General features: G+C 55.5%; 1 protein-coding gene across 1 annotated transcript in view; it reads left to right on the top strand.

The window, feature by feature from the left end:
- The window catches only part of DNAH17 (dynein axonemal heavy chain 17), a 162,196-nt gene that overhangs the window by 77,431 nt on the left and 57,192 nt on the right, over positions 1-27,573 (top strand). Inside the window, exons 20-41 of the mRNA XM_027080880.1 lie at positions 735-878; positions 2,729-2,911; positions 5,485-5,739; positions 7,508-7,677; positions 8,206-8,428; positions 10,028-10,144; positions 10,240-10,326; positions 11,708-11,860; positions 14,946-15,194; positions 16,882-17,004; positions 17,912-18,259; positions 18,360-18,451; positions 18,848-18,974; positions 19,718-19,870; positions 21,211-21,336; positions 21,480-21,587; positions 22,298-22,429; positions 22,766-22,926; positions 23,527-23,683; positions 24,770-24,874; positions 26,691-26,848; positions 27,313-27,451. Coding sequence (XP_026936681.1) covers positions 735-878; positions 2,729-2,911; positions 5,485-5,739; positions 7,508-7,677; positions 8,206-8,428; positions 10,028-10,144; positions 10,240-10,326; positions 11,708-11,860; positions 14,946-15,194; positions 16,882-17,004; positions 17,912-18,259; positions 18,360-18,451; positions 18,848-18,974; positions 19,718-19,870; positions 21,211-21,336; positions 21,480-21,587; positions 22,298-22,429; positions 22,766-22,926; positions 23,527-23,683; positions 24,770-24,874; positions 26,691-26,848; positions 27,313-27,451 — 3,510 coding nt within the window. The remainder of the gene's footprint in view (positions 1-734; positions 879-2,728; positions 2,912-5,484; positions 5,740-7,507; positions 7,678-8,205; positions 8,429-10,027; positions 10,145-10,239; positions 10,327-11,707; positions 11,861-14,945; positions 15,195-16,881; positions 17,005-17,911; positions 18,260-18,359; positions 18,452-18,847; positions 18,975-19,717; positions 19,871-21,210; positions 21,337-21,479; positions 21,588-22,297; positions 22,430-22,765; positions 22,927-23,526; positions 23,684-24,769; positions 24,875-26,690; positions 26,849-27,312; positions 27,452-27,573) is intronic.

The following is a 27,573-nucleotide window of genomic DNA, read 5'->3' as shown; positions in this document are numbered from 1 at the left end:
CCATCCATCCATCCATCCATCCATCCACCCACCCACCCACCCACCCACCCACCCATCCATCCACCCACCCACCCATCCACCCACCCATCCACCCATCCACCCACCCATCCATCCATCCATCCATCCATCCATCCATCCATCCATCCATCCATCCATCCACCCATCCACCCACCCATCCACCCACCCATCCATCCATCCATCCATCCATCCATCCATCCATCCATCCATCCATCCATCCATCCATCCACCCACCAGCTCCTGCTCTGTTCCAGGCATACTACTTAGTGCTGGAGGTATAATGGTGGAAAAGACAGTCAATCCCTGTCCTCGTGATGCCTGGCATCAAGGGGAGGTACAGACCAAAGACAAAATAATTCAGAATTGTCATCTGTGCCATCACAGGCACAAATAACAAATTGCTAGAGGGAACACAGGTCGGCGGGCAGGGACAGGAACCAAACCTGAGATGAATGGGGGGTGGTCAAGAAGGGCCTTTGTGAGGAGCTGACATTTGACCTGAAACCTAAAAGATGAGAAGAAGCCATACCTGGCATGAATGGGAGGGAGCAGCCTGCAGGAAGAGCCTGGAGGGTTCAAGAAGCCGAAAGCAGACCACTGTGTGTGGAGGGTGTGAACGAGGATGAGGGTAGCCCAGGGAATTGTTGAATAAATTGCCTAAAGAGGGAACAGGTGGACCAGTGAGAGGACAGCCAGCCACGTGGTTCTGTTTGCAGGAAAATGCGGAACTCTTCAGAGCGAATACGACGAGCCAGCCCTGGAAGGATTACGTCAACTACGTTGACAGCATGGTCTTGGATGAATTTGAGCATTTCATTCGCAAGTCTCTAAATCACCTAATGGACAACATGGTTGTAGATGTAAGTTACAAATGTGAGCTACATATATGCATATACATATATGTGTATTATGATATTATAAATATGAGAAAGGTTGACGCTGGAATCTATAATCTGTGGTTTCCTGATGAAAGAACAGACTATCATGTTACAAATGAACAGACTTATTAAAGTCTTCCCAGGGTGACCAATTCGTCCCGATTTTAAACCTGAAAGTCCTGCGTCCCGGGACCCTGCTCAGTCCCAGGTGCTCAGGACATCTGGTCCTTAAATATGCTGCAGCGTAAGTGTGCTATAGAACACCTACAGGGATCTGAGTTGTCCTATGCTGCTGCCAGGTGAGGAAAAGCGGGTACCACTGCCCCCTCCTTATGCTGATTGGGGGTGGGAGGTGCCCTCCTATCGGCAACATCAGCCCCCAGCCCGCTCAACCCTCTGCTGAATTGAGTATAAGCTTAAACCAGGTCAGCACTGTGGCTTTGCTGGTTAATTGCATCCCAGCCTGTTCTCCAAGAGCTATTCCCTGCCCATGTCCTTTTCACTACAGTGGTTCCCAAGTGATTTTGAATACTGCCAGGAGGGCAAGATGAGAGACACTCTCCCCCGCAAAGCCTACCCGCAGGAAAGGATGGTGGGCACTGCAGTGAGATGCCCTTACACAAGCTGCAGAGGGCGCTTGTCCCCAGAAAATCACAGACCCCAGATTCTGTTGATGAAAGTAGCCGGCATTACCAACTGTTACGTCTCACTAAGCAAGGCACAGTGACACGGTATCAGCAATGAAGGCAGCTAATTTATAGTGAACTTATAAACTAAATTATCCCTACAAAGAGAGGAGAGTTACAATCAAAAGCATGATGAGACCCCGATAACAAAGCATCCTCAGAAAATCCCAGGGAGCCCCCGTGTTCGTGAGTGGCCAAGCAGTGGGAGCGGACCCCTGAGCCAGAGGCTTTAGAAAAGTCTGGTCCCCTGGGTTTGTGACAGCAGACCTCTCCCACTTAGCAGCTCACTCAGGCACTAGTGCAGACCCCGCCCTACTCAGTCATAGAACAGGGCTCTCTCAAGCCAGCCACCCACAGGGCCAGCATGGGACTACGTTTGGAGGAAGATCAGTGGCCACAGAGCAGGTCCCGAGGCCACCCATGGGCTTTGGCCCGCACTTTGAGGCTCGCCGGTACGTTGGGCGAGCCTCTACCCTGTCCCCTTACACATGAGGCTGCAACTCAGCCTCGCAGCCTCCCAAGAGGGACCCTCCCAAGAGGGAATAGACAGGGTTATGGCGTGTGTGCTTTAGAAACAGAACCTCCAAGGGACGTGAGGGCTTGTCCTTTCTGGAGCTCAGCAGAGACCATCCTGCCTGTCTGTGACACTCCCTGCCCCTGCCCCACTGAGCACTGTGGCCACAGCTGCTGACACACCTGAGACAGCCACCACCCCACGCGCTCTATGTGTTAGTCGTCCCTCTAGTCCTCACGGTAACCCAAAGAGACGGGGACAGTGATTGCCTCTGTTCTATAGAGCAGCTGTACTCATTTTGTATATTTGGGGAAACTGGGAAGCCGAGGTATCGCCCAAGGCCACGCAGCTAGACAGTAGCAGATATGGGCTTTGAACGGAGGTAACGGGTCTCCTCGGCACTCACGATCACTGCTGTATCCCGCCCTGGACACCCAGCCTGCATTTGGCCCGATGGCGTTGCATTTGGTTGTGTAGCTCTCGCTCAAGGGCCCTCAGGAAGTGTGTTCTCTGCAGCGGCCCCAGCCAGCAGGAGTCAGCCGTATACCTTGTCTGGGGCTGGGGTGAACATCCGGGCACTGAAAATGGTTCAGCCCAGGGCAAGTCTTTGACCCCATGACGGCCTGTTTCAGGAGAGCATCGCACCGCTGTTTGAGGTCCGCATGGAGCTGGACGAGGATGGGCTGGTCTTCAATCCGTCCCTGGAGGTGGGCGGGGAGCAGGGCTTCCTGGCGCTGATCGGGAGCCTGGTCACTGACATCTACAATGCAGCCAAGCTCATCCCCAGGCTGGCCAAGGGCAGGATGAACTACAAGGTCAGTCTGGGCTTGGTATGGCCCCACCCCTTTCCCTGCCACCAACTGCTACCCCTAATGGGTCCTGAAGGTGAAGAGGAGCCCAGAGGCTTCCATTCCATCGGGTTCCCCAGGACGGTGGCCCAGATTTCTCTCTCCACTCCTGAGATCCCATCTTTCTCCCCAGAGCGGCTTCTCCTCGGTCGACCTGGTTTTCATTCCCCTGACGGCTCCCCACCCCCAATAAGACGCCAAGTGTGCATCTCCACCCTCACTGGTACTTCACTCCCTCCCATAATTTAAACCCCGTGATCCTCTGAGCATGCAGGCTCTTTGACAGATGCGCCTTGCATGGGCTCCCGCACCCATTTGCTCTGAATGCATTAAACACCTAATGTGCATCTGACACGTAAAATGCAGTCAGATCAGATCCCGGGGATGCAAAGGTGTGGGAAATTCAGCCCCACCCCCTGCCAAAGGGAGGTCTGAGAAGGTGTGTTTGTCGGAGCATGGTTTGTGGGGCAGTTAAACAAAAATTGGAAAAGACCTAAATGACCATCAAACACAGGTGTCCTTCAGTAGATTCCGGCCCATCCAGACAAAGGCATCCGGATGAATCCCCAAAGGGAGCCCGGGATGGAAAGCTGCTCGCGACACGTTTGTTATTAAGTGTTTAAGTTGTGGAACAATGTTTAGAATGTGATTTCATTCATTCAAACAAAACAAAAGCCTGCCCTCCTATGGATACACTCCAAACTGTTAAGAGTGCTTGCTTCTGGGAAACAGGATCGGGGTGAGGATGGTAGGAGGACAGGGGACGCCAAGGGAGCTTTTTATTTTACGTGCTTCTGCCTCATTTGAACTTTTTGATAGTGGGCGCGTATTATTTGTAATAAATATTTACAGCAAGATGCTCTGTGCTATTAGGGACAGAGGTATGTGTGCATGTGTGAGTGAATGTAGTGATGTGAGGACATGAGGAAATACCTGGCAAGGTCAAGGACAGCTTCCCAGAGGAGCTGACGCGCATTCTGAGTCTTGAAGGATGGAAGGGGATTTCCAGGCAGAGAGAATGGCTTGAGGATTCCTGAGCCGCAAAAAGGTGGTATTTCTGGCCCAAGTGCACACAGCAGGCTGTTGCACAGCTCAGAATAAAGTGAACTATGCCACCAGTGGTCAGCTCAAGAATACACCCAACACAGAGCTGGACTCCCACGTGTGCTCCAGAATCTGACAGGATGCGCATCCGGGGCTCCTGCAGCCACCCGGGGTCCCGAGGGGCTTGGCATGATGAACAGGACAGAACAAAGCAGAATAAGGGTCCCGGTGATCAGGCCGTACCCCAGGCTGTGCACGCCCCGCTCTGGTCTCATTTGTATCCATGAGATTTTAACTCACAGAAGTGACCGAGTGACTACATGGAGAGGTCAGTGCCATTGACAGAAAACGTTAATGTCACTCACAGTTCCCCTGGAAAGGAGAAGCACGGCTGGCTACTCAGGGTCTCGGGGGAGGCAGCAGGTTGGTCAGAAAGCAGAAGCAGGACGGAGGGCGGAGCCCAGGCCAGAGGCTTTGCTGGGGTTTCTGCGGGAAGGTGAGACAGGACCAGGGAAAACACTCGGGGCCAGCCAGTCTGCACATCGGCGGCTCAGGGCTATGGGGGTCGTCTCCAGTTATCTGGTACCTGGCCCTGGGTGATGGGGCAGGGGGAACATGGGCTTGGAGTGTGAGGGTTAGTTAGATAAAGTAGGCGGTTGGGGGATTGGCTGGTTTTCACGTGAAAGGTGTGCTCCCACCCCAACCCTTTGCTCTCTTAGTATTGGCTGGCCCTACGAGGGGCAGTCTCTTCCCAGCCAGCAAGATTTTTTAAGATGCCAAAGCTTCTTAAGATACAGGAAATTTTAAAAACATGGTTAATACACACCCTCCACCTTGAGATTCTCCAGTTACATAAGGCAATCACTGCCTTTTCGCTAACACCAATTTGGGTTGGGTTTTCTGTCACTTGAAACTCAGAGCATCCTGCCCAGTCCGGGCCTCCCGTGCTCCTACTCCGGCCATCATGTGGTCTCCATGCAGGTCCTCACACATCTGCTTCCCTCCCAGCACAGGGCCTTAGCACGTGCTGTGTTGCTACTCTTGCTCTTTACCTACAGTCCATCAGTTCTCAGACCAATGGTCACTTCCCCAGGGAGCGTTCCCCCACCTCCTCCCTGTTACACCTGAATGCAAGGGTCAGAGTCATGATGTCTCGTTTCTGTGATTTTTTTGGTGAAAATCTGACCCCACTCCTGGGCTGTCCACATCACATGAGCCCTGTCGACACCCCTAGGGCCCCCTCCCCCTGCGTGCACACAGCAGATTCTGAGTAACTACTTAATGAATGAAGCCACGTGAGTCGTCCTGGGGTTTGCTTGGCAAAAGTCACGTCCAGTGTATCTTCTCACGGGAGAACATTGCAAACATTGTTTGCAGATGTCCCTGCGTCCCATCTAGAGAGGTTAGCCAACTTGCACCAACAGGGAGCCACTCTCCAGGGCGGGGAGACCACGGGCGAAGCGCTCACCCATCTGCGCCCCTCCTGCCCCTCGCAGACCGACCTGGAAGACATGACCGACCTCATAGAGATGGGGGAGGAGCTGTCCAACCTGGTCATCAGCGCCATAAAGGAGGCTGAGGAGTACCAGGACTCCTTCGAGCGCTACGCCTACCTGTGGATGGACGACCCCCAGGAGGTCATGAAGAGCTTCCTCATCTATGGGCACGCGATCAGCCCAGAGGACTGGGACCCCCAGGCCGAGGAGACCCTCCCCAAGATGCCGCCTACCCTTGCCCAGTTCCAGCAGCAGGTGTGTGTAAACCTCACCCACCGGCTTCCTCAACTCCAGAATCCCTGCCGTGGAGGGGCACTGGACTTGATTTAAAACTTGGGTGAACATTGTTTTTACATTTTTATTTATTTATTTATTTATTTATTTATTTTTGGCTGCGTTGGGTCTTCGTTGCTGCACGCGGGCTTTCTCTGATTGCGGCGAGCAGGGGCTGCTCTTCGTTGTGGTGTGTGGGCTTATTGCCGTGGCTTCTCTTTGTTGTGGAGCACGGGCTCTAGGCTCGTGGGCTTCAGTAGTTGCAGCACACAGGCTCAGTAGTTGTGGCTCGTGGGCTCTAGAGCACAGGCTCAGTAGCTGTGGTGCACGGGCTTAGTTGCTCCGCAGCATGTGGGATCTTCCCGGACCAGAGATCGAACCTGTGTCCTCTGAATTGGCACGCGGATTCTTAACCACTGCGCCACCACGGAAGTCCAGGGTGAACATTTTTTAAATGTAAGTTTTATTATAATTCAAGTATGGAGAGACCAACAGATCAGCAGACGCCTGCTGTGAAAAGAGAGGTTGCGACTCACGGCTCCCAAGAGGAGGGGGACACTCCATGCCATGCAGGGCCACGTAGGGCCACGCGGGGAGGCACCAGCGTCGGGCAGGAGGCCGAGGGAATGAGGGGAAAGCGTGGCTGAGAGCCTGAACTGTGGTCTTCATGGGGAAGAATGGGCAAGGTGGGGCGAGCAGGCTTAGGATGGGCTAGTTTGGATCAGTGATTCAGGGGCGCACTGGCTGTCCCGGGTTGTCAGGGGCCTGGCCCTGGGGTGATTAGGGCAGGGGGACAGTGGCCTGGAGTGTGAGAGCCCCATAGAGGCGGCGGTTGGGTTGTGAGCTCTGGTTGGTTGTTTGCATGTGAAAGGTGTGGTCCTGGGGGGTTGTCTGCCGTCTCTAGGACTTGGCCAGCCAGGGGGCAGGGGCAGTCCCTCCAGGGTCAGCGAGGCCCCCAGTACCAGAGCGTCAGTAATATAGAGCATGATGGGAATTCCCTGGCAGTCTGGTGGTTAGGACTCAGAGCTTTCACTGCCATAGCCTGGGTTCGATCTCTGGTCAGGGAACTACAATCCCGCAAGACGTGCAGTGTGGCAAAAAAACCAGGATATAGGACATGAGAAAACATAACGAACTTACAAAACTTCACCTCTTTTCCTGAAGCTCAGTGAGGGTGACCCAGCCACAGGGAGATGCACATGGGGTGGGGGGACAGCTGGCTGGTGGAGCTTGAGAGCCCAAGGACGTGCAGCAGCATAGAGTTAAGGGATGCCCCATGGGTGCCCGGGACCCCATTCACCCCTTGAAACTTTTGGCCCCTGCTGGCCTTGCTTGATGACGTCTGTTTTTTGTTTGTTTTTTTTTTTTTTTTTTGCGATACGCGGGCCCCTCACTGCCGCGGCCTCTCCCGTTGCGGAGCACAGGCTCCGGACGCGCAGGCTCAGCGGCCATGGCTCACGGGCCCAGCCGCTCCGCGGCATGTGGGATCTTCCCAGACCGGGGCACGAACCCATGTCCCCTGCATCGGCAGGCGGACTCTCAACCACTGCGCCACCAGGGAAGCCCGATGACGTCTGTTTTTGACAGGCTGTCCCGTGTCAGGGATAGACTGCTGGGCCGCAGGGCACCCCAGGGGTGCTGGGAGAAGGAAACTAGTGCCTCGTAAGGGCCTCCCCCACACACACGTGCTGTGCTGGCCCCAACCCCTGGCCCCAGCAGCCCGACAGGTGAACGGGGTTGTGTCTTCCAGATCGACTCCTATGAGAAGCTGTATGAGGAGGTGTCCAAGTGCGAGAACACCAAGGTGTTCAACGGCTGGCTGCAGTGTGACTGCCGGCCCTTCAAGCAGGCCCTCCTCAACACCATCAAACGCTGGAGCCTCATGTTCAAGCGGCACCTGAGCAACAACGTGGTCAGCAGGTGGGCCCCAGGGCCGCTGGCCTGCCATTGATCATGCCCCAGAGGACCATGTGCGAGGGGCACCTGCAGGCAGCCTTCCATGAAGTGTCGGTTGGACACCTCCTCCCCCAAACTGGGCGGCTGTTGGGGTGAAGGTCAGGCTCAGAGGCCGGCAGCCCCACGGAGTGTGGGTCCCAGCAGGAAGGTGTCACCTGGCAGGGCGTGGAGGTCCTGGTCCCTCGGTCATTGCTTCTTTACTGAGCACTTACCGTGTCTGGGCTACAGATGCCAAGGAACCGTTCAGGAGCCCTGAGTCGGGCAGGGAAGCCTGGCGTGAAACGTGCCGGTGGTACCCGTGCAGTTACAGGTGGGGTCGGGGCCGGGAGGGGCGTGGAGCCAGGAGAGCGTGTAATCCAGCTCCTCTGTCCGGGAGGCCCAGCAAAGGCTGCCCTGAGACGTGGCTCCATGCGGGACTCGCCGACCAGGCGAGCCGGTGAGGCACAGGGGTGCTGGGCAGGCACCCATCACAGGCGGCCTCTCGCCCACCAGCCTCGCAGACCTAGAAGCCTTCATGAAAGTCTCCAGGGCGGGCTTGATGAAGCCTCTCAAGGAGGGGGATTATGACGGCCTCGTGGAGGTGATGGGGCATCTGATGAAGGTCAAGGAGAGGCAGACGGCCACCGACAACATGTTTGAGCCCCTGAAGCAGACCATCGAGCTGCTCAAGTCCTATGGGGAGGAGATGCCCGAGGAGACGCACGTGAAGCTTCAGGTAAACTGGCCTGGGGGGCCCCCGCTGGGGGAGCTGGAGCTGCGGGCAGGGCCAGAGCCAGAGGAGGGCGGGCTCTTGTGCTGGAGCCTGCAGGCTAGACCTCCTCTGCTAGACATGGGGTCCCCGTGGAATGGCAGGGTGGGAGGACAGGGCTCTCTGGAGACAAGGGGACAGTGAGGCGGCCTCCAGAAGGGGGCGGCAGTAGCTCTTCCATTTGATTGGCGTTTCAGTGGATAAAAAGTACCTTCAAGTCCCACACCTGCTCCTGAGCGCAGCAGGAGCCTGGGCACGAGGGCTGGGGGACCAAGAATGGGGTCAGCAGAGACCTGATTGGGTGAGGGCGCCCAGAAGGCCCGCAGCTGGCCCCGGCCCCGCGTGGGACAGGTGGGCCACAGCGGGGAGGCTGAAGGGGACTTCCAAAAGCCCAGTGCTTTACAGCTAATTCGCAGAGCGTCAGCTGTCGGTGTCAGAGCAGCTGTATGTGCAGCTGGGCTGGGGCGGTGGTAGTGCAGAAGCTGGGTGCTGAAGCCACAGCCCAGCCACCCCCCTGGAGTTTGTCTCCTCCCAGACCTGGCTGCCTGCCCCCCACTTCTCTGCCCTGGCTCTGGGACTGGTCAAACAGGTGTGACTCCCCCTGCCGGGAGGCACTAACTCCAGCCAGTGCCCGAGACCCCACAGCACAGGGGTGACAGGATTGTGTGTCGATTGTGGGTCGGTGGCCGCCGTGATCTCCGCAGTGATCTCATGCTGCCCAGGCCCTGCTTTAGAGCACGTTGTGTTTTGCCCCAGCTGCCCCACCCGGGGCTCAGCTAAGGACCAGGATTCGAACCGTTTGTGGCCGGGCCCCAGGGGCTCCAGGGCTATGAACAGGGCGAGCGGTGAGATAAAAATTCTGACAAACATTTGAGGTGTGTCGCTGCCAACAGACTGTTAGTTAATCGTAGAAGAATGTGAAACAATGTCTATTTGTGGGTAAAGAATTTGGGGGCTGGGATTTTTTTCTTTAAAATATTTTATAATAAGTACAATATTTGCCCAAGTGTGGAGAACTTGGAAAATACAAAAATTCGTCTGATTGCTAAAGCCATTCTTGCCATGACAAAATCGTAGAAACGGAGGACAGGTTAGTGGCTGCCCAGGTTGGGGCGGGGGGCGGTGCTGGGTGCAGGTACAAGGAGGTAACACAAGACAGTTCCCTCACCGTGATGGACAGCAAGGTATGTGGATCACGGCGGGGGTTATGGGAATCTATACATGAGGTAGAATTGCCTAGGACTGCACACGCCCACGACGCATGCGCTCACACACACACACACGTGCATGCATGCACATGACACACGCACACATGGATTCAGCTTAAAACACAGGGTGAAAACCGCCAAGTTCCATCACCTGCTAACAGAAACGCCCCAGTGTCGGATGCCGGTTTGGGTGTCGAGCCTCTGCTTTGTGAGATGCCACCACCAGGGGAGGCTGGGGGCGGGCACACAGGACTCTCTGTGCTATTTTTGCAACTCCCCCCGAGTCTGTAATTATTTCACAGTAGAAAATTTTAAAAAGAGCAGGAAAAGGAGTGGTCCTTGGCCTTTGCCTGTGTAGGAACTGCCGGAGCAGTGGACCAACACCAAGAAGCTGGCCATCCAGGTGAAGCAGAACGTGGCACCCTTGCAGGCCAACGAGGTCAGCATCCTGCGACGGAAATGCCAGCAGTTCGAGGTACCACGGCCTCAGGGGGCGGGGCGGGGTGCAGCGTGCACCGCAGCTGGGCCCTGGGGCGGGAGCCTGATGGCTTCCACGTGGTCCTCCTGCAGCTCAAGCAGCACGAGTTCAGAGAGAAGTTCAGGCAAGAAGCCCCGTTCAGCTTCAGCGACCCCAACCCCTACAAGTCCCTCAATAAGGTACATCTGCTCAAGGAGGAGATGGGGTGGTAACTCTGGGGACCCTGATGCTTTCTCATCCTTCCTCAAGCTGTCATTCTCATGAGCCCAGAAACGTGGCCTTGATGGGACTGGGCTCGGGGCCGTGCACGTGTGTGTGCGTGTGTGTGCACATCTGAATATCCTACGAGCCTCACAAACCCACCCTGCGGCTCAGCCCCTCCCTCTCCTAGGTCCCCACGTTCAGCAGTTTGCTGTCCCCTCGGGCTTTGCACTCACCCTGCTCCCTGGCACCTTCTTCTCCCTGACTCGCCACGTGCAGCTGGTGGCCAAGCCTCACCTGTGTCCCCTGGTTCCCACTGCCCAAGTTCATGGTCAGTGTCCAACGTGCCAGCTCCATGGCCCCAGACCAGGCAGCCCATTCAGGATCAGGCCCCATGGACTTCCACCTGGCAGGGGCGTTTGGGGTACATGGGGCCTGGGGGGCCCCCAGGAGCACAGGGGGGCACCGCAATGCTCCCGGCACAGTGCTCAGCCCCCACTGTGCCCGGGCCCCAGCCCACACCTCGACCACACTCTGCAGTACCACAGGCGTGAGTGAGCGCAAGGGCACCCCAAGATGTCCTTTAGGGCCACCCCACAGTTTCCCTCCCCCGAGCCTCTGCTCTTTCCCCTGCTCAGCCTCGAAGCCCACCCTTCCCAGAGGCCAAGATCCTGCCTTCTCTCCATGGGCATTTTCTCAGTCACGCCCCCAGCCCACAGCATAGATGCCACCATTCTCTCCTTCGAGTCCCCCCGAGCACTTAGCCGTGGACGCAGGCTAGGCTCTTTGAAGAACTCCCCTGTCAAGTCTGTTTAGGAACCATGTCCATGGTGAGAGAGGCCCGCAAGGCAGGGTGCAAACACTCGGGACCCCCTGTGTACCCAGTCGAGAGTGGCACACGCTCCACACCAAAGCTTTCGCAGCTGCCCGCACTTAGTCGTGTGGCTCAGGACGAATCTTTTTTTTCCTCCTCATTGCTTATCTAGATTTTTCTAGTTTTCAAAGCAATCAAGCATTACTTATATACATTTTAATACAATACAAATATATACAGTGAGAGAATGGGGGAGGTTCTGGGAAGTCAGAAAATGTTAGGAGGAAGTCTGGCGTTCGTGCAACGTCCATTAAGAGTCAGTCCTCACACCTGAGCTCGCCGAGATGACCCACCCTCCCATCAGAGGAGAAGCTGGGGGTGGGCGGGGAGGCCGCTGCCCTCCCAGCTGGAAAGTTTGCCGCCACCCTGTGTGCGTGGTGTTGGCTCTGGGCTTCACGGGGGGGGGGGGGGGGTGGGGGCGGGGGAGACGGGGAAGGCTCCGCCGAGTGCCGGCACCCTGTTCACCGGCTTCTGCACGCCCCCAGCAACAAAAGAGCATCGCGTCCATGGAGGGCGTCATGGAGGCTCTGTGCAAATCCGGGAGCCTGTTCGAGGTCACAGTGCCGGACTACAAGCAGCTCAAGGCTTGTCACAAAGAGGTCCGCCAGCTGAAGGAGCTCTGGGACATGATCATCATGGTGAGGGGGGCGCCAAGCCTCAGGGAGCGGGATTGGGGGGGCTCCACGGGCAGCATCCCAGCACCAAGAGGGGGCACTCCCGTTATCCTTCCGTAACAGCCGCCTCTGATGGTTGATGGAGGCAAAAAGACGAGTAGGAAGCCTCACTGCTCCTGGTATCAAGGCTGTGTGTCCACAGCGGATGTGCGCATGTTCGCTCCCCAGTCTCACCTCTTGGCTCCTGTATTTCCAGAGATATTTTAGCTCTTCTCTCTTTTTATTTTTTATTTCATTTTATTTTATGTTGGAGTATAGTCAATCAAGTGTTGTGTTAGTTTCAGGTGTACAGCAAAGTGGTTCAGTTATACACATACATGTACCTATTCTTTTTTTTTGGAGGGGGGGCAAGGAATAGCGACTTTATTTGGAAAGCCAGCAGACCGAGAAGATGGCCCACTAGTGTCCCAAAGGACCTTCTTACCTGAGTAGAATTCAGGCTTCTTGTATACTAAAAGGGGAGGGAGTGTGGCTGGTTGTTGCAAACTTCTTGGTGCTGAATCCTTTGTTCTTGCAGCTGTCCACATAGTTCTGGTCGCAATGTTGACCTCCAACAAGACAAGTGTTATTTTCTGTTCTGCAACTTTTTAATCTCTATATGAATGGAAGAGTGTTATACCTTTAAAGGTCAAGCCCGGGAATATTTCAAGCTATAGGTGACATTCTTTTACAAAGGTGCAGAGACAGTAGGACCATGTATCTATTCTTTTTCATATTCTTTTCCCATTTATCACAGAGTATGGAGAGGAGTTCCCTGTGCTAGACAGTAGCTCCTTGTTGGTTATCTTTTTTTTTTTTTAATAGATAATGGCTTAATTTTATTAAAAAAAATTTTTTTTTGGTCATGCCGCGAGGCATGCAGGATCTTAGTTCCCCAACCAGGGATCGAACCCGTGCCCCCTGTAGTGGAAGCACAGAGTCCCAACCACTGGACCGCTAGGGAAGTCCCTGGTTATCTTTTTTTTTTAGAGAAATTAAAGTATTCCATATACAATTTAGGTTTTTTTTAAACTTTTTATTTTATATTGGAGTATAGCCGATTAACAATGTTGTGATAGTTTCAGATACACAGCAAAGCGACTCAGCCATACATATACAAGTATCCATTTTATTTGTTTTGTTAATATATTTATTTTGGGCTGCGTTGGATCTTCGTTGCTGTGCGCGGGCTTTCTCTAGTTGCGGCGAGCGGGGGCTACTCTTCGTTACGGTGCGCGGGCTTCTCATTGCGGTGGCTTCTCTTGCTGTGGAGCACGGGCTCTAGGTGCGCAGGCTTCAGTATTCGCAGCACTTGGGCTCAGTAGTTGTGCCTCTCGGGCTCTAGAACGCAGGTTCAGTAGTTGTGGCGCACGGGCTTAGTTGCTCCGCAGCATTTGGGATCTTCTCCGACCAGGGCTGAAACCCATGTTCCCTGCATTGGCAGGCAGATTCTTAACCACTGCACCACCAGGGAAGTCCCTACACGTATCCATTTTAAATACAGCAGTGTGTACCTGTCAATCCCAAACTCCCAATCTATCCCTCCCCGCTCTTTCCCCCTGGTGACCATGAGTTCGTTCTCTAAGCCTGTGTTAGCTCTTCTCTCTTGTGCTCTTGAACGAACTTCAGAGTCTCTGAAAAATCCTCCTCCCTCCAAAAGAAAACTCTTACGACTATAGCTAGAGTTAAATCTACTCCATGAGCAAATCTGGGGAGAATTCCCCTCTTGACAGCCGTATTCACTGTCCCCACCCAGGAGCAGGCTCTGTCTTGTCAGTTATCTTATTTTTTTTTTAATTACATCATAGTGAAATGCTCTAAACGTCTTCATCTTGACCATGCTGAATCTACCTATTCCTCACAGAGAGGGGGGAAAACATCTCTGGAGCCCCAGGCTACCTCACAACCACCCCCAAAGAGAGCGAACCCATCGATGCCTCTCGACGCTTTGTTGTTTTCTCAGTTCACTGAATTCAAGTCTCTTGTGCATGAACGACATTACTGAACAGTCGGTGAAGTCAGATGAGGATGCTGCACTTTCCCTCAATAAACAACCCTTAGCGCAGACCCAAGAATACGGTTACTTTTCCCAGGAGATGACGATACGCGTTTCTGGTCAGGGTGTTGCAAGAAAAATTCTCCAAAACAAACTAGCCAGGACAATTTTATGATCACAGATACAGAGCAGCTTAAACGCACCAGAAAGGGCCATCAATTCCTGTGGGGATTAGGGTTTCGAGTCTTGGGATCTGCAAGGTAAATCTCTTGTAAACACCCCAATTGTTTATCTTTATCTAACACGGATGTCTGTCAAGACCGTGTCTTTCCACCCCAAGCCTGTCTCAGCAACCTCTGACCCCCTCCAGGACCGGCCCGTCCAGCTTCACGGCTGTTCTCAGCCTACCCTGAATTAAAGACTGTGGCCTCACAGGGTTCTGTCTCCACTCTTGGTAGCGTTGTCTCCCAGTAGTGCCTGTGTCTTGTTTCATCCTCTCGTGAGTGAAATATCTTCTGGTGTTTTTAATCAGTCAGTATAAGCTAGGTTACTCTGCAGTGACAGACAGCCCTAAAACAAAACAAAAAAACCGTGTGTAGTTAACCACAGACATGTATTTCTCATTCACGCAAAGTCCACACTCCAGTTCCAAGCAACCCTTGGGCAGCTCAGTGCACGCATCCACCATTGCCAAGGCAGACAGAGGGAACTGGGGGCCAGGCGTTGGCAATCCAGTGCTTCTGCCCCCAGGTGTCGGGCATCACCCACATTCCATTGGTCGAGGCAACTGACGTGGCTGCACCAGGAAGTGGGACAGAATAGATCCTGGTGAGCAGTGACGGGGCCCACGTTTTGCCAAAATACCTCTTAACTGCTGACTTTTAAGTTGAATCTTTCATGATAGAACTGGGTTGTTGGTTTTTTCCCCCCTCGTATCCACCCACTTTACCAAGCTCTGTCATTAGTTCTCAAGACTCATTGGGTTTTGCTTCCTGAGAGCAATGGCAGGAAGGTGGCACAGGTGCCTTCCTGAAGTGTCCCCAGTAGAGGAGACAGTGAGAGTTTCCATCTCAGGTCAACACCAGCATCGGTGACTGGAAGACCACCAAGTGGAAGCACATCAACGTCGAGCAGATGGACATAGACTGCCAGAAGTTCGCCAAGGCTGTGAGGTCCCTGGACAAGGAGGTGAAGGGCTGGGATGCCTTCGTGGGGCTGGACAACACCGTGAAGAACACGATCGCGTCCCTGCGCGCCGTGAGTGAGCTGCAGAACCCCGCCATCCGGAACCGCCACTGGCAGCAGCTCATGCAGGCCACCCAGGTACCGCGCCTCGGGGGAGGAGGGCGCTGCTCCTTGGGGACTCGCTACAGGATGGGTGGGGCTGGCGCTGATAAAGCCGGCTTTGAGGTGCTTGGGCTCTGTGGTCAGAGGGGCCCCGCTCTGGGTTGGATGCTCTGCTGTCACCATGTTGAAGTCCTTAATGATTTTTTAACAAGGGACCCCATCATTTTGATTTGCACCAGGCTCCTCAAATTATGCAGCCAGTTCTGGTTGAAAGGTGAATGTCCCCGGGGCTCAGGACGTTTGGGGCGGAGGAATAGCTCCCCGGGTCCCCCACGCGCCACCGGAACACAGAGTCCTAGCACCCAAATTTTCCCAGAGGTATCCCCCAGTGGGGGGTCACTGGCCTTGACACTCACAGAAGGCAAATAGGAACATCCCCACCGTCAGCAAACATTGAACAAAACTCTGTGGAACGGCTACTCTGCAGAGGCCCCGCGTAGGTGCCAAGGATGCAGAGACAGAACACGGGCCCTGCTCTCAGGGAAGCAAAGGAAGAAAGAACAGCGTGGGTCACGGTGTTTGGGATGCCGAATGGGATGCTCAGGGGTGGTTCTAGGAGCATAGAGTAGGCAGTCACCTCCATGGCGAGGAAAGGGCAGGAACGGCTTCAGGAGCACACGGGATGTGGCCTGGGCCCTGGCGGGGAGAAACAGACGAGCAGAAGGGTTATCCTGAGTGCTGAGACCACTGGCCAGCAGGCTCGTGTACCCCATCCAGGGCCTGGGAGAGACCCCCGGGCGGTGATCAACAAGCAACTAAAACGTCCCAGGAACTGGGCATCACCGAGGACTGTTGAGACCCGGGCAGGTTTTTTCCAGCCATGATTGAGAGACACTCGATTCCATCACTTGGTTAAGCCAGTTTCCATGGCAGGCTTGGAATCGGGGCCTGGAAACGTCTGTCTATGTGACAGCGAGAAGGATTTGAGGACTGGGTGACACCATGAAAACACCTGGTATTGTTACTGGAGTAATAGTACCTGTGACTTGGCCACTACTGTTACTAACATGGCAGCTTCCTGAGGTGGTGGATCAGGTCCTGCGACTGCTGTAACAGAGCCCCACACCATGGGGGGCTTAAAACCACAGAAGTGTAGTCTTCCCTGGCTCTGGAGGCCAAAAACCTGAAATCAAGGTGTCGGCAGGACCGTGATCCCTCTGGCAGTCTAGGCGAGGGCCCTTCCCTGCCTCTTCCAGCTTCCGGTGGCCCCAGGCGATCCTTGGCTTGTGGCCGCATCCCTCCAATCCCTGCCTCAGTGGTCACGTGGGCTCTTCTGCATTTCAAATCTCCCTCCCCTTTCTCTGTTGACAACACCTGTCATCGGATTTAGGTTCCGTGCAGTTGATCCAGGACGATTTCATCTCAAGATCCTTAACAGCTGCAAAGACTCTATTTCCAAATAAGGTCACATTCTGAGGTCCAGGTGGACATGAATCTGGGGGGGACACTATTCAATCCCCTATCAGTGGACTCTGCTGTTACCAGTTTGACAGGGAGGAGAGGCGAGGCTTGGAGAAGTGACTGCCCAAGTCACGGAGCTTCCAACTGCCCCCGCCATGGCCTGGGTTCCTCCCTCGCCTGCCTCTCCATGAAGGACAAAGCTGTCCCTCAACGGGAGAACATGTGACCTTACGTGGAATGTGCCTCTTTTTTTTTCCCGTAGGTGAAGTTTGAAATGTCAGATGAGACCACCCTGGCGGATTTACTCCAGCTGAACCTACATAAATACGAAGACGAGGTCCAGAACATCGTAGACAAGGCTGTGAAAGAGTCTGGCATGGAAAAGGTAGCCTTTGTTGACAGCAAAGTGCGTTTTGTAGGGGGTGATGCTGAACCCGACCCACCTGCCTAACCCTACTGAACTCTCCTCCCCTACGAAGCACCCTCACTTGCGGTCCATCCTGCCTTGGCCTTCTGAGAAGCTGAAGCGGGGGCGGGGGCAGGAGGGCCGGCCATCAGCCAGTACCCGGGGCAGTTCCAGGACACACGGAAAGTCTGGCTGACTCCTTTGCAATCCAAACCTCTCTCCTCACCTGTTTTTTGAGTTTGAATTGTCACATTTTGTCTTTCTTTTTTTTAACAAACTTATTGAGCTCTAAATCACATACCATACCATTCACCCATTTAAAGTGTACAATTCAATGGCTTTTAGCATATTTACAGATACGTGCAACCATCACATATTAGAATTAGTCAATTTTAGAACATTTTCATCTCCTCAAAAAGCAAAGAAACCCAGACGCTTTAGCTGTGACCCCCCATCTTCTCATACCCCCCACCCCAGCTCTAAGCAACCATGAACCCACTTTCTGTTTCTACAGGTTTGCCTTTTCTGGACATTTCATATAAAGGGAAACAAATAATATGTGGGCTTCAGTGTCTGGCTCCTGTCACTGAGCATGTTTTCAGGTTTCCTTCATGTTGTAGCATGTGCCTGGGCTTCATTCTTTCTTATGGCCAAATAATGTTTCATTATATGAATACACCACATTTTGTTGATCTGTTCATCCACTGAGGGACATCTGGGTTGTTTCCATCTGTTGGCCATTGTAAATAACATTGGCATGAACATTTTGGCTTTCTGAAAAGCGCCTCCTTTCTGAAGGGGTTCCTTCCATGTTCTAGGAAACTCTGGGTCCTTTTCAGCCCCTCATGCCAGACACTTGCTGAGCCGATTTCTGTTCCCCCAAAAGGTTCTGAAAACCCTGGATAGTACCTGGTCCACCATGGAGTTTGAGCACAGGCGGCACCCGCGGACAGGCACCATGTTGCTCAAGACCGATGAGGTGCTGGTGGAAACGCTGGAGGACAGCCAGGTGCAGCTGCAGAACCTGATGATGTCCAAGTACCTGTCCCACTTCCTGAAGGAGGTGACGAGCTGGCAGCAGAAACTGTCCGCTGCGGACTCGGTCATCTCCATCTGGTTCGAGGTCCAGAGAACCTGGAGCCACCTGGAGAGCATCTTCATTGGTTCCAAAGACATCCGCGCCCAGCTGCCGGAGGACTCCCAACGCTTTGATGACATTGACCAGGAGTTCAAGGTGAGCACAGCTCTCTCGCCCCTGCCTGGGCACTTTCGGAAATGGCTCCGTTGGAGAAAACAGGGCTCCTGATGCCTTGGCGGCCCCTTTCTCTTCCCAGGCCTTGATGGAGGAGGCGGTGAAAACACCCAACGTGGTCGAAGCCACCAACAAACCTGGTCTCTATAACAAACTTGAGAACCTGAAGAAGAGGTGGGTCCCACACTGTCCAGGGGAGGGGCTTCACTGTGGCAGAAACCCGAGTCATGCGCCCCTTGCTGGCCAGGACGGGGAAAGCCCCAGGTTGTGGGTTAACACATCCCCTTCCTCAGAGTGCGAGCTCTCGGGCCACATCCTGCCACGCCGGCCACAGAGCGGGCCTTCAGCCTCAGAAGAAGCACTGACTGCAGAGATTAAACTATACCCTATCATACCTGGGGACACCCACCAGGTCAGGGGCTGGCAGAGAACAAGTGTGGAAGATTTGAATCAAACTGGGGCTGTGAACAGCCTGGGCGTCTCCAGGGCTGTCCGTCTAGCGCATGGAAGGATGGGCTGGAAAAGACCCTCTGTCGAGCAGGACTCAGCAGCCTTGTTTCCTCCCCCAAGGTTGGCCATGTGTGAAAAGGCCCTGGCCGAATATTTAGAGACAAAAAGACTTGCTTTCCCAAGGTTCTACTTCGTCTCCTCAGCCGACCTCCTGGACATTCTCTCCAACGGAAACGACCCCGTGGAGGTAGGTGGGCCCCTGGCATTGTGAAGAGAGGCCGACCTCAGGTGCGGCCTCCAGGCTCCAGGCGGGTCCCGGCTTGGCTCCATGTCCAGGTGGCCCTGGGATGTTGGAGGAGTGTCCACAGTTGTCCCTGTGGCATCTCCACTAGGTCATCCACACCTGAAACCACCCAGGGGCTGGGCCATGACAGAAAGACCTGGGACTGGTCTCAGACCCTGCCCTTCCCTCCCCAAGCCTCATCCGCATCCTCTGGAAAATGGGTGAGATGCCCGTTTCTGAGAGACACGCCTGCTCCTCCTAATAAATCCCAGGCGCCAGGAAGAAAAGGTCCCTTGAGGTTCCTCTTCTAAAAGAGAGGAGGGTTAGCTACCCCGGCGAAGGGAAGCGACTGTCTTATTTTAATCATGAAGTTCCAGACGCACAAGAAGGCAGCCACAGGGTGGCCCACAATTTAGGTTCTGAGCGTCTGACCTAGGGACGCGGGTCCCATGCCGGGGACAGAACCTTCTCAAGGAAAAGAAATCTTCAGGAACAGACATTTGGAAGGTTCCACCTGAGAGCAGTTTTTGCCATTTGTTGGCTAAGTGCGTTCAGTCAACATCCCAGAGGCGGTGGGGGGGGGGGGGGGGGGGCATAAGCCAAAAAAAAAAAGATGCTTAAAACCTCCCGAGGAAGACCCAGGCTGCGTGTCTCCTGCCTTTGAACCCCTTGGCTGCAAAATCCAGTGATCCCCCCGCCCAATCCAGGTGAGCCGCCACCTGTCCAAGCTCTTCGACAGCCTGTGTAAACTGAAGTTCCGCCTTGACGCCGACGGGAAGCCGCTCAAGTGTGGCCTGGGCATGTACAGCAAGGAGGACGAGTATGTGGACTTTGACCGGGAATGTGACCTCTCGGGGCAGGTGCGTGCGTGTGCGGAGGGACGCCCCCGCCCCAACCCGGGACGACAGTGCAGCGTGTACAGGGCCACACGGCCTCAGACAGGCTGTCACCCCCAGCCTGGGACCACCCCTCTCTCCTTCCCTCTGCCTCTCAGAACAAATGCTTAAGGGGCTTCTCTATAGAATTTCCAGCACAGCCTTACCTACACAGTATGAGGTGCATTGTGAGAAAAAAAAAGAAGAGAAAGGAGGGGACGGAGGGGGAGAAAAGGTTTATTAATGCCATTGAGTCTTTATTATTTTATTTATTATTATTAATGCCAAGGGGTTAGTGTTAGCGGCACCCGCCCCCCTCTTTGAAGGGGGCCACACACACCTGAAGCAGCCAGTTCTCATTCCTGCCCAGCGTAAGGGGCTTTACTGCTTTGGTTTAGCAGGGGGGTCCCTTTACCTTGGGCAGCCCGGCCCCCTTTCCAGCTTCCCCCCACCCCAGGAGGCTGCTCCCTTCTGCTGACAGCAAGCTTCCCGGCTGCCCTCCACGCCCCCCCTCCCCCAATCTCTTTGCCCAAGTATTGATCAAGCCTTCGAATCGATCTTGACATTAGCCTAAGCGAAATGTAATTCAGAGGTAAGTCAGCTTGGGGGGTAAAAATCTCACACAAGAAAACCCAAGCTCCCACAACTTGAATTCGGAGAACCTGGCCAGATGGGGTTGGCAGGCCGGTGGCAGGATCCAGTCCTCAGTTCGTTCAGATGCTTCCCACACGTAACTGCTTACAGACATAACCACGAACTACAGTGAGCTCTGCCTGCACTGTCGTTGTAGTTTAAAAGAAAAACCAACCCAATTATCTCATTTCGGTATGTTCCCCCCAGTTGCAGTCAGTTGAAGTTTTGTATTTTAAGATACACACAAGGCTCGTCAGCAAGTTTGTCCACATGACAGTCTAAGACCCTGAGATGATGCACCTGGAGAGCTAGTGGGGGCTCCACTAGTAAGGGACACGGGGCAGCGGGGCTGGGGGGACAGGCCCCGCGTCTCTGCACATCAGCACCACTTCATAGGGTCAGACATAGACTATCTTCTCCTCTTGATTCTTCTCTGGTTTCCCCTCCCTTCTCTGCGTAGAAACAGCTAATGCACACGAATGCCCAATGCAGCTAGTTGTGCGGGTACAGCTGGGCTTGCTGACCACATTTTTCAAGCTGGTCATTCTTACTGCTCTGAAAACCTGGGTATTTCTACCCCTGGGATGATAAGGAGGAGGATGACAAATGGTCATTTAATTTGTAAATGACAAAGCAAGCCATCGGAATGAGCTGTGCTCACCCCTCTCTGGTCCCTGTGGCTCCGTCCCCAGGTGGAGGTCTGGCTGAACCGGGTGTTGGACAGGATGTGCGCCACGCTCCGCCACGAGATCCCGGAAGCCGTGGTGACTTACGAGGAGAAGCCAAGGGAGCAGTGGATCTTCGACTACCCCGCCCAGGTCTGAGGCTGGGTGGACGGAGCTCACCTGTCCTGGGTTAGCCACAGTGGGCGGAGAACAGCCACCTTACTGATGTGAACTCTTCTGTCACGCTGAGAACGACGCTCACGTTGGCGGGGGGCCGGGGGCCGCTCTGTTTTCAGATTGCGCTCGCGTGCACCCAGATCTGGTGGACAACCGAGGTGGGCCTGGCATTTGCCAGGCTGGAGGAAGGCTACGAAAACGCCATCAGAGATTACAACAAGAAGCAGGTGTGTGCTCCCATCCCCTGTCCATCCAAAGCTTCTTGCTCTGAGGTGCCCACTTGTGCCACTGCCATTTCTGTGGGTCAAAAGCAACCAAATACTGGCACCCCCCAACATCCTTCTGCCCAAGAGTAACCGCTTTAGAAGTACATGACTTTAATTCTCTCTCTTTTTAAAAAAAATATTTATTTATTTATTTTTGGCTGTGTTGGGTCTTCGTTTCTGTGCGAGGGCTTTCTCTAGTTGTGGCAAGTGGGGGCCACTTTTGATTTAACTTTTTAAAAGATTCTTGGTTAGAAATTTAGACACTAAAGATAATTTTTAAAATAAAAACTCCACCACCCATATATAACCCCGTCAACAAATTCTTATCTAACATTCTAATCTTTTTGTGTGCATGTAATCGATTCCTAGGCAAAAATATATAAACTGTCCACACAGCTTTAAAATCCTGGTTTTATGCAACGTCCGCCGTCTTTCACGGCATCCGATCTTCTTCTACACCATTTTTAGTGGCTCCTTGATATTCCACGGGGGGGCCTGTTCCCCAGCATTCCCCACCCCCAGTTGGGGGATAGTGAGAGCTTCTTTCTGTGTCTCGTTGTTGTGAACAAGAGCATGGGGGTCTTCCCTACCCAACCGTGGGGGACCCCCCCCCCCAGCCCGGAGTCCGCCCCGCGATGGGTGTCCCAGCCGAGGCGCCTTCGCTCCTGCAGATCAGTCAGCTGAACGCGCTCATCACCCTGCTCATCGGAAACCTCAACGCCGGGGACAGGACGAAGATCATGACCATCTGTACCATCGACGTCCACGCCCGGGATGTGGTCGCCAAGATGATCACCGCCAAGGCACGGGCGCCGGGAAGGGCCGGGAACCCCGCGGGGGGCTGGTGCCTGGGACTCCTGTGCACGCCCCCATCCCAGTTATTGCTGCTTCCTCCTGGGTTGAGGGAGGCGGGCGACACTACTCTGGGCAGTGGCTACCGCCTCCTTCATCCCTTGTCTCGGCCCTGGTAAGCGACTGGACAAGCGGCCTGATCAGGGGTGCCCACGGTTCAGCGAGACTCAGTGGTGCACGGAGTTAGGCTTGACGTGGGCACCGTGGGAGGAGCCGGAGGCCGGGGAGCCCCCCCCCACCCCGGGGCAGGGGCCAGCGGGAGGCAAACCGGCCTGCCCCTCCTGCAGGTGGAGAGCGCCCAGGCCTTCACCTGGCAGTCCCAGCTGCGGCACCGCTGGGATGAGGAGAAGAAGCACTGCTTTGCCAACATCTGCGACGCCCAGATCCAGTACTCGTACGAGTACCTGGGCAACACTCCACGACTGGTCATCACCCCGCTCACCGACAGGTGAGGACGCACCAGCCGCCTTCCTGCCTGGCCCTGAGCAATGCAGCGGGGGGACTCTCACTGTTCTCTGGGCCCTTCCCCGTGAGTCCTTGCGCTGTCAGACCCGAACGTGCCCTGCTGAGGCTGACGGGTCCGGGCATTTGGGTCAGATTCAGTCCTGCTACCGGCCAGGCACCCAGACTCGGGGGCCACGATCCTATTCCCTCCCTCCGACCCTGGCTGTATGGCCTTGGGGGTGTTCCTCAGCCTCTCTGAGGACCTGCGAAGTGGGGACGTTATTTTATAAATCCTCAGCAGCTCGTTGAGGGTCAAGAGAGTCATTTAACAGCAAAAAGCACTCAGACCAGCAGCTGCTCAGAGCGAACCGTCAGTGACTGTGACGTTAGGCAGTGGCCTCCTCTAACGCCCTGGTGGGCACAGCCCCCATGTGGCATCCGCCCCGGCAAGACGGTGTCTGCTCTTTGGCGACATCACAAGTGCTTCCCACCGGCTCCCTTTGGTGCCTCCTTGGGGCTTGGGGGGGGTGTCACTGAACCACAGTGAAAGAACGTGGGCGGCTGTGGGGTTGCCGCCCGCGAGGTGATCGGAGGTCCTTTGCAGATGCTATATAACCTTGACCCAGTCCCTCCACCTGATCATGGGCGGAGCCCCCGCTGGCCCCGCCGGGACTGGCAAGACAGAGACGACCAAGGACCTGGGCAGAGCCCTGGGCACCATGGTCTACGTCTTCAACTGCTCTGAGCAGATGGACTACAAGGTACGCATCCCAGGCCCAGGGGGGCCTGAAGTCCCCAGGGAGGACCACCCACGGCCCCTCCCTCAGAAGGCACAGCCTCCACGCCCCAAGTGAGCTCTAGATGTGTGGACACTGCAGGCCGGACCCAGGCAGGAGGCACCAGCTCCCCAACTTGCTGACGGCGTCCACCAGACAGAGAGGCTGAGTAGTGGTGCCCCGACTGGCGGCCTTGGCCCTCCTGGGAGGCTGGGCCTCTGCAGCATGACCAGCGTGTCTGGTAGAGGCTCTCAGGGTGGGCACAACCAGTCCTGCCTCCCCTGGGGAGGTAACCCCTCCCAACCTACATTCCAAGCTTGTCCCCGGCAACTGGGGGCACCAGACAGAGTGAGCACCTTTGAGAGCTTGGGGGGCAGGGTAGCATGAGGGGTGGGTATAGGGTAGGGGCTGGGTCCTAGCGGTCACTGGAGACTTTGCAGGACAGCCACAGCTCTCAAAGGGCCTGGAAGAGGGGTGACCATGGAGGTCAGGTCAAAGCAGCCCCTGGGGGCCGGGGGGGACACTGAGATCAGGAGCTCGGGCCTGCAGGGGGCCTCCCTGCCCCACCCCCATCGGAGCCCCACAGTCCAGGGGACCCCATCTTGAGGCTGAGGGTGGGGACAGCTGCCCCTTCTGACTCTCAAGGCCGCAGCCTGCACCGGCCTTCTGGGTTTTAGAAAAGTGAAATCTGAAGCTGGAACCTCCCAGAAGGAATCCTGTATGTAAACGTTGAAGAACCATCCTGATTATCCAGCTGGGGCCTGCCGTCCGTCCCCCTACCTTAGCGGGAAGCCCCCTCTCCTGCGTGCTAGCGGAAAATGCAAGGGCTGAACTTTACACAAACTCGCTAATCTGAGCCCGGGCAAAGCCCCCATGCCAGGGAGGGTCTGGACTCTTGCTGGCACCCGGCCCCGGGCAGGATTATCCCTCCCAGGGAGTGAACGTCCTGCCTCTAGCCTTCTGAGGGCCCCAAAGTTCCCAAGCCTGACCCTCGGCCAGGGGGCTGATGGGGCAGGTAGGGGCTCCCGGCAGGGCTCTCCACGCGTGCTTCTCCCATCTCACCCTTTCTAGTCCTGTGGCAATATCTACAAGGGCCTGGCCCAGACTGGAGCCTGGGGCTGCTTCGATGAGTTCAATCGAATCTCCGTGGAGGTCTTGTCTGTGATCGCCGTACAGGTAGGGCCCGCGTGGTCTCTGGGTCACGTACGGGAACTCACTGCCCTGCCGGCTTGGCGCTCGTCAGCTTTCCTGTAGGGTCAGGTCAGCCTCACTGAGTTGGGGGGTGTCTCACAAAGGTGAGCGGGACCCCAGCCCTGTCCTTCAGGGGCCCACAGAAGGAAAACAGTAAGGATCAGACCCAGTGGCACATATGTAACCGAATACAGACGAGGGGATAATCAGTTTTGCCTAGGGGACCAGGACAGAGGGCTTGGTCTCAATTACCAATGGAGCTGGGCATTGAAGGATGTCTAGGAGTTTATCAGTTAGACAAGGGTGCTGGGAGGGAGAGAAGGAGGAAATGAGCCCGAGTATTTTGGGAACACCCATGACAGAGTGCAGGACTGCCTAGTTCTGGGCTTTATTTGAACTGTCTGTGCCTTCATCTTCTAATCTGTAGAATGGGTTTGCTGGCAGGATTAGGGGTGAGTGCAGGTAGCTGGCCTCCTCCACTGTTGTTTCCCCACCTTGGCATAGACATGGAACTATCCCCAAGCCCTGGGGCTGGAGGCCAGTACTGCAAAGAGAGGATGAGGGCAGCCAGCGCCCCCTGGACCCATGGGCAATGCTGACGGCTGCCTTGGGGACCCCTGCCCCCAAAGTCAGTGCACAGACCGCAGGATAATCACGTAGAGCTCTGTTGACTCGGATGGAGGAGCAGGAACTGGGACGGAACATTAGGAGAGGCTCCACGTGGAGGGGAGGGGTCCCACCGCCAGCCCCTGCCCTGCTGGGTTGTGAGCCGCACGCTGCAGACCAGTCTGGGAGGAAAGTCCTGGACAACTAGGCATGCGCTTTGCTCCAAAGCCCCAGGCTCGTAGGTCAGGGCTTAAACTGTGGCTGCAGGGCGCCCTCCAGTGGTGGCTTGGAGGTTTGCAGCTGCTCAGCACCACCGAGGGTCAAAGGCAGCTAATGGTCCCTGAATTCAGATTTCACCCGGGGCTGAGTTTCTTTTTTTTTTTTTTCTTTTTGCGGTAAGTGGGCCTCTCACTGTTGTGGCCTCTCCTGTTGCGGAGCACAGGCTCCGGACGCACAGGCTCAGCGGCCATGGCTCACGGGCCTAGCCGCTCCATGGCATGCGGGATCTTCCCGGATGGGGGCACGAACCCATGTACGCTGCATTTGCAGACGGACTCTTAACCACTGCGCCACCAGGGAAGCCCGGGGCTGACTTTCTGATGTGGGGATGGCTACCAGTCAGCCCTCCCACGGGTCACACTGCCCGAGCAGGAACGGGACACACAGAACGGCCAGGGGGTGGGACGCCACTCAGTAATATCAAGGAACAACCCCAACCTGGAGGAACCCCCAGGGCGTCTCACTGAGTGACCAAAGCCCGTCTCAGGTGACACACTGTACCATCCCGCTTACTAACGTTCATGAAAGACAGAATCACAGAAACGGGAGCAGATGAGTGGTTGCAGGGGGTCGGGGAGGGCAGGGTGGGAGAACGGTGGGGGTGGCTATAGAGGGTGACAACACCTGAGGTCACAGAAACGTCCCATCATCACGTGGCTGTCCTGGTGGTGATGCTGCACTACGGTCACCCTTGGGGGGCGCCTGGGAGGGGCCCATGGGATCCCCTCCTCGTTCGTTCTTACAACCGCATGTGAATCTACGGTTGTATCAAAGTTTAAAGTTTAATTTAAAAAAAGAAAAATCAGGAAGGTCCTCTGCAAATTCACAGCCACACGCTTTAGCACAAACGGCGATCCGTCCCGCCCGTCGAAGGTGGTCATTCCCACGTGAACGCGTCTGTATACCCACTGTTTAGGTAAAATGTATCCAAGATGCAATTCGGGCCAAGAAAGAAACGTTTAATTTCCTGGGAGAGATGATAAGGCTTATCCCCAGTGTTGGCCTCTTCATCACCATGAACCCCGGGTACGCCGGACGCACGGAGCTGCCCGAGAACTTAAAGGCCTTGTTCAGGTGTGTGGTGGGCGCGGATGGCATGAGGAAGTGCCCAGGAGGGCGCTGTGGAGGGCAGAGGGCGAGGCCGACCAGAGGGGGCTGTGGGAGAGGAGGAGTCTGGAGACAAGGCCTGAGTAAGAAGGACCAGCCTGCCGGGGCCTCTGACACCTGGGATGGAGGTCCCGTTTCCGGCACGTCCGGCCAGTGAGGGAGGACAGGGCTCAGGTGACTCTCAGAGGAGTTGAGTCAAGGGATGCAGGGCCTGGAGACGCCCCTGCGCAGGGTGTAGGAGGAACAAGTGAAGCGGGAGCCCAGCCAAGCGGCGGGTGGGGGCCTGGGAACCCGGCTCCGCGCCTAGACTCTCAGCCAGTGGTGCTGTGCTCCTCCTGGCAGGTGAGGTGTGCCCCTAGGTGACAAGGGGCAGGTGGGGGCATGGTTGGAAGAGGGGGAGAAGCCAAGGCAGACCCCGCTGACCCCCTCAGGCCCTGCGCCATGGTGGTCCCCGACTTTGAACTGATATGCGAGATCATGCTGGTGTCTGAGGGCTTTCTGGAGGCCCGCCTTCTGGCCAGGAAGTTCATCACGCTCTACACCTTGTGCAAAGAGCTGCTGTCAAAGCAGGTGTGTGACAGCGTCCTGGGCCCACAGAGCTGGGGTCGGGAGGGGTTACAAACGCAGGTGGCCCGCATGCCTCCACGCGTCCCGGCGGCAGGCTGGCCTCAGTCCCAGCACCCCGCCGGCGC

The sequence above is a fragment of the Aethalodelphis obliquidens genome, unplaced genomic scaffold (genome assembly GCF_003676395.1).
Source record: "Aethalodelphis obliquidens isolate GAN/ISIS:26980383/991018 unplaced genomic scaffold, ASM367639v1 scaffold44, whole genome shotgun sequence".
NCBI classification, from domain to species: Eukaryota; Metazoa; Chordata; class Mammalia; order Artiodactyla; family Delphinidae; genus Aethalodelphis; species Aethalodelphis obliquidens.
The sequence above is the reverse complement of the archived record's forward strand: the minus strand, read 5'-3'. Positions and strand labels throughout refer to the sequence as shown.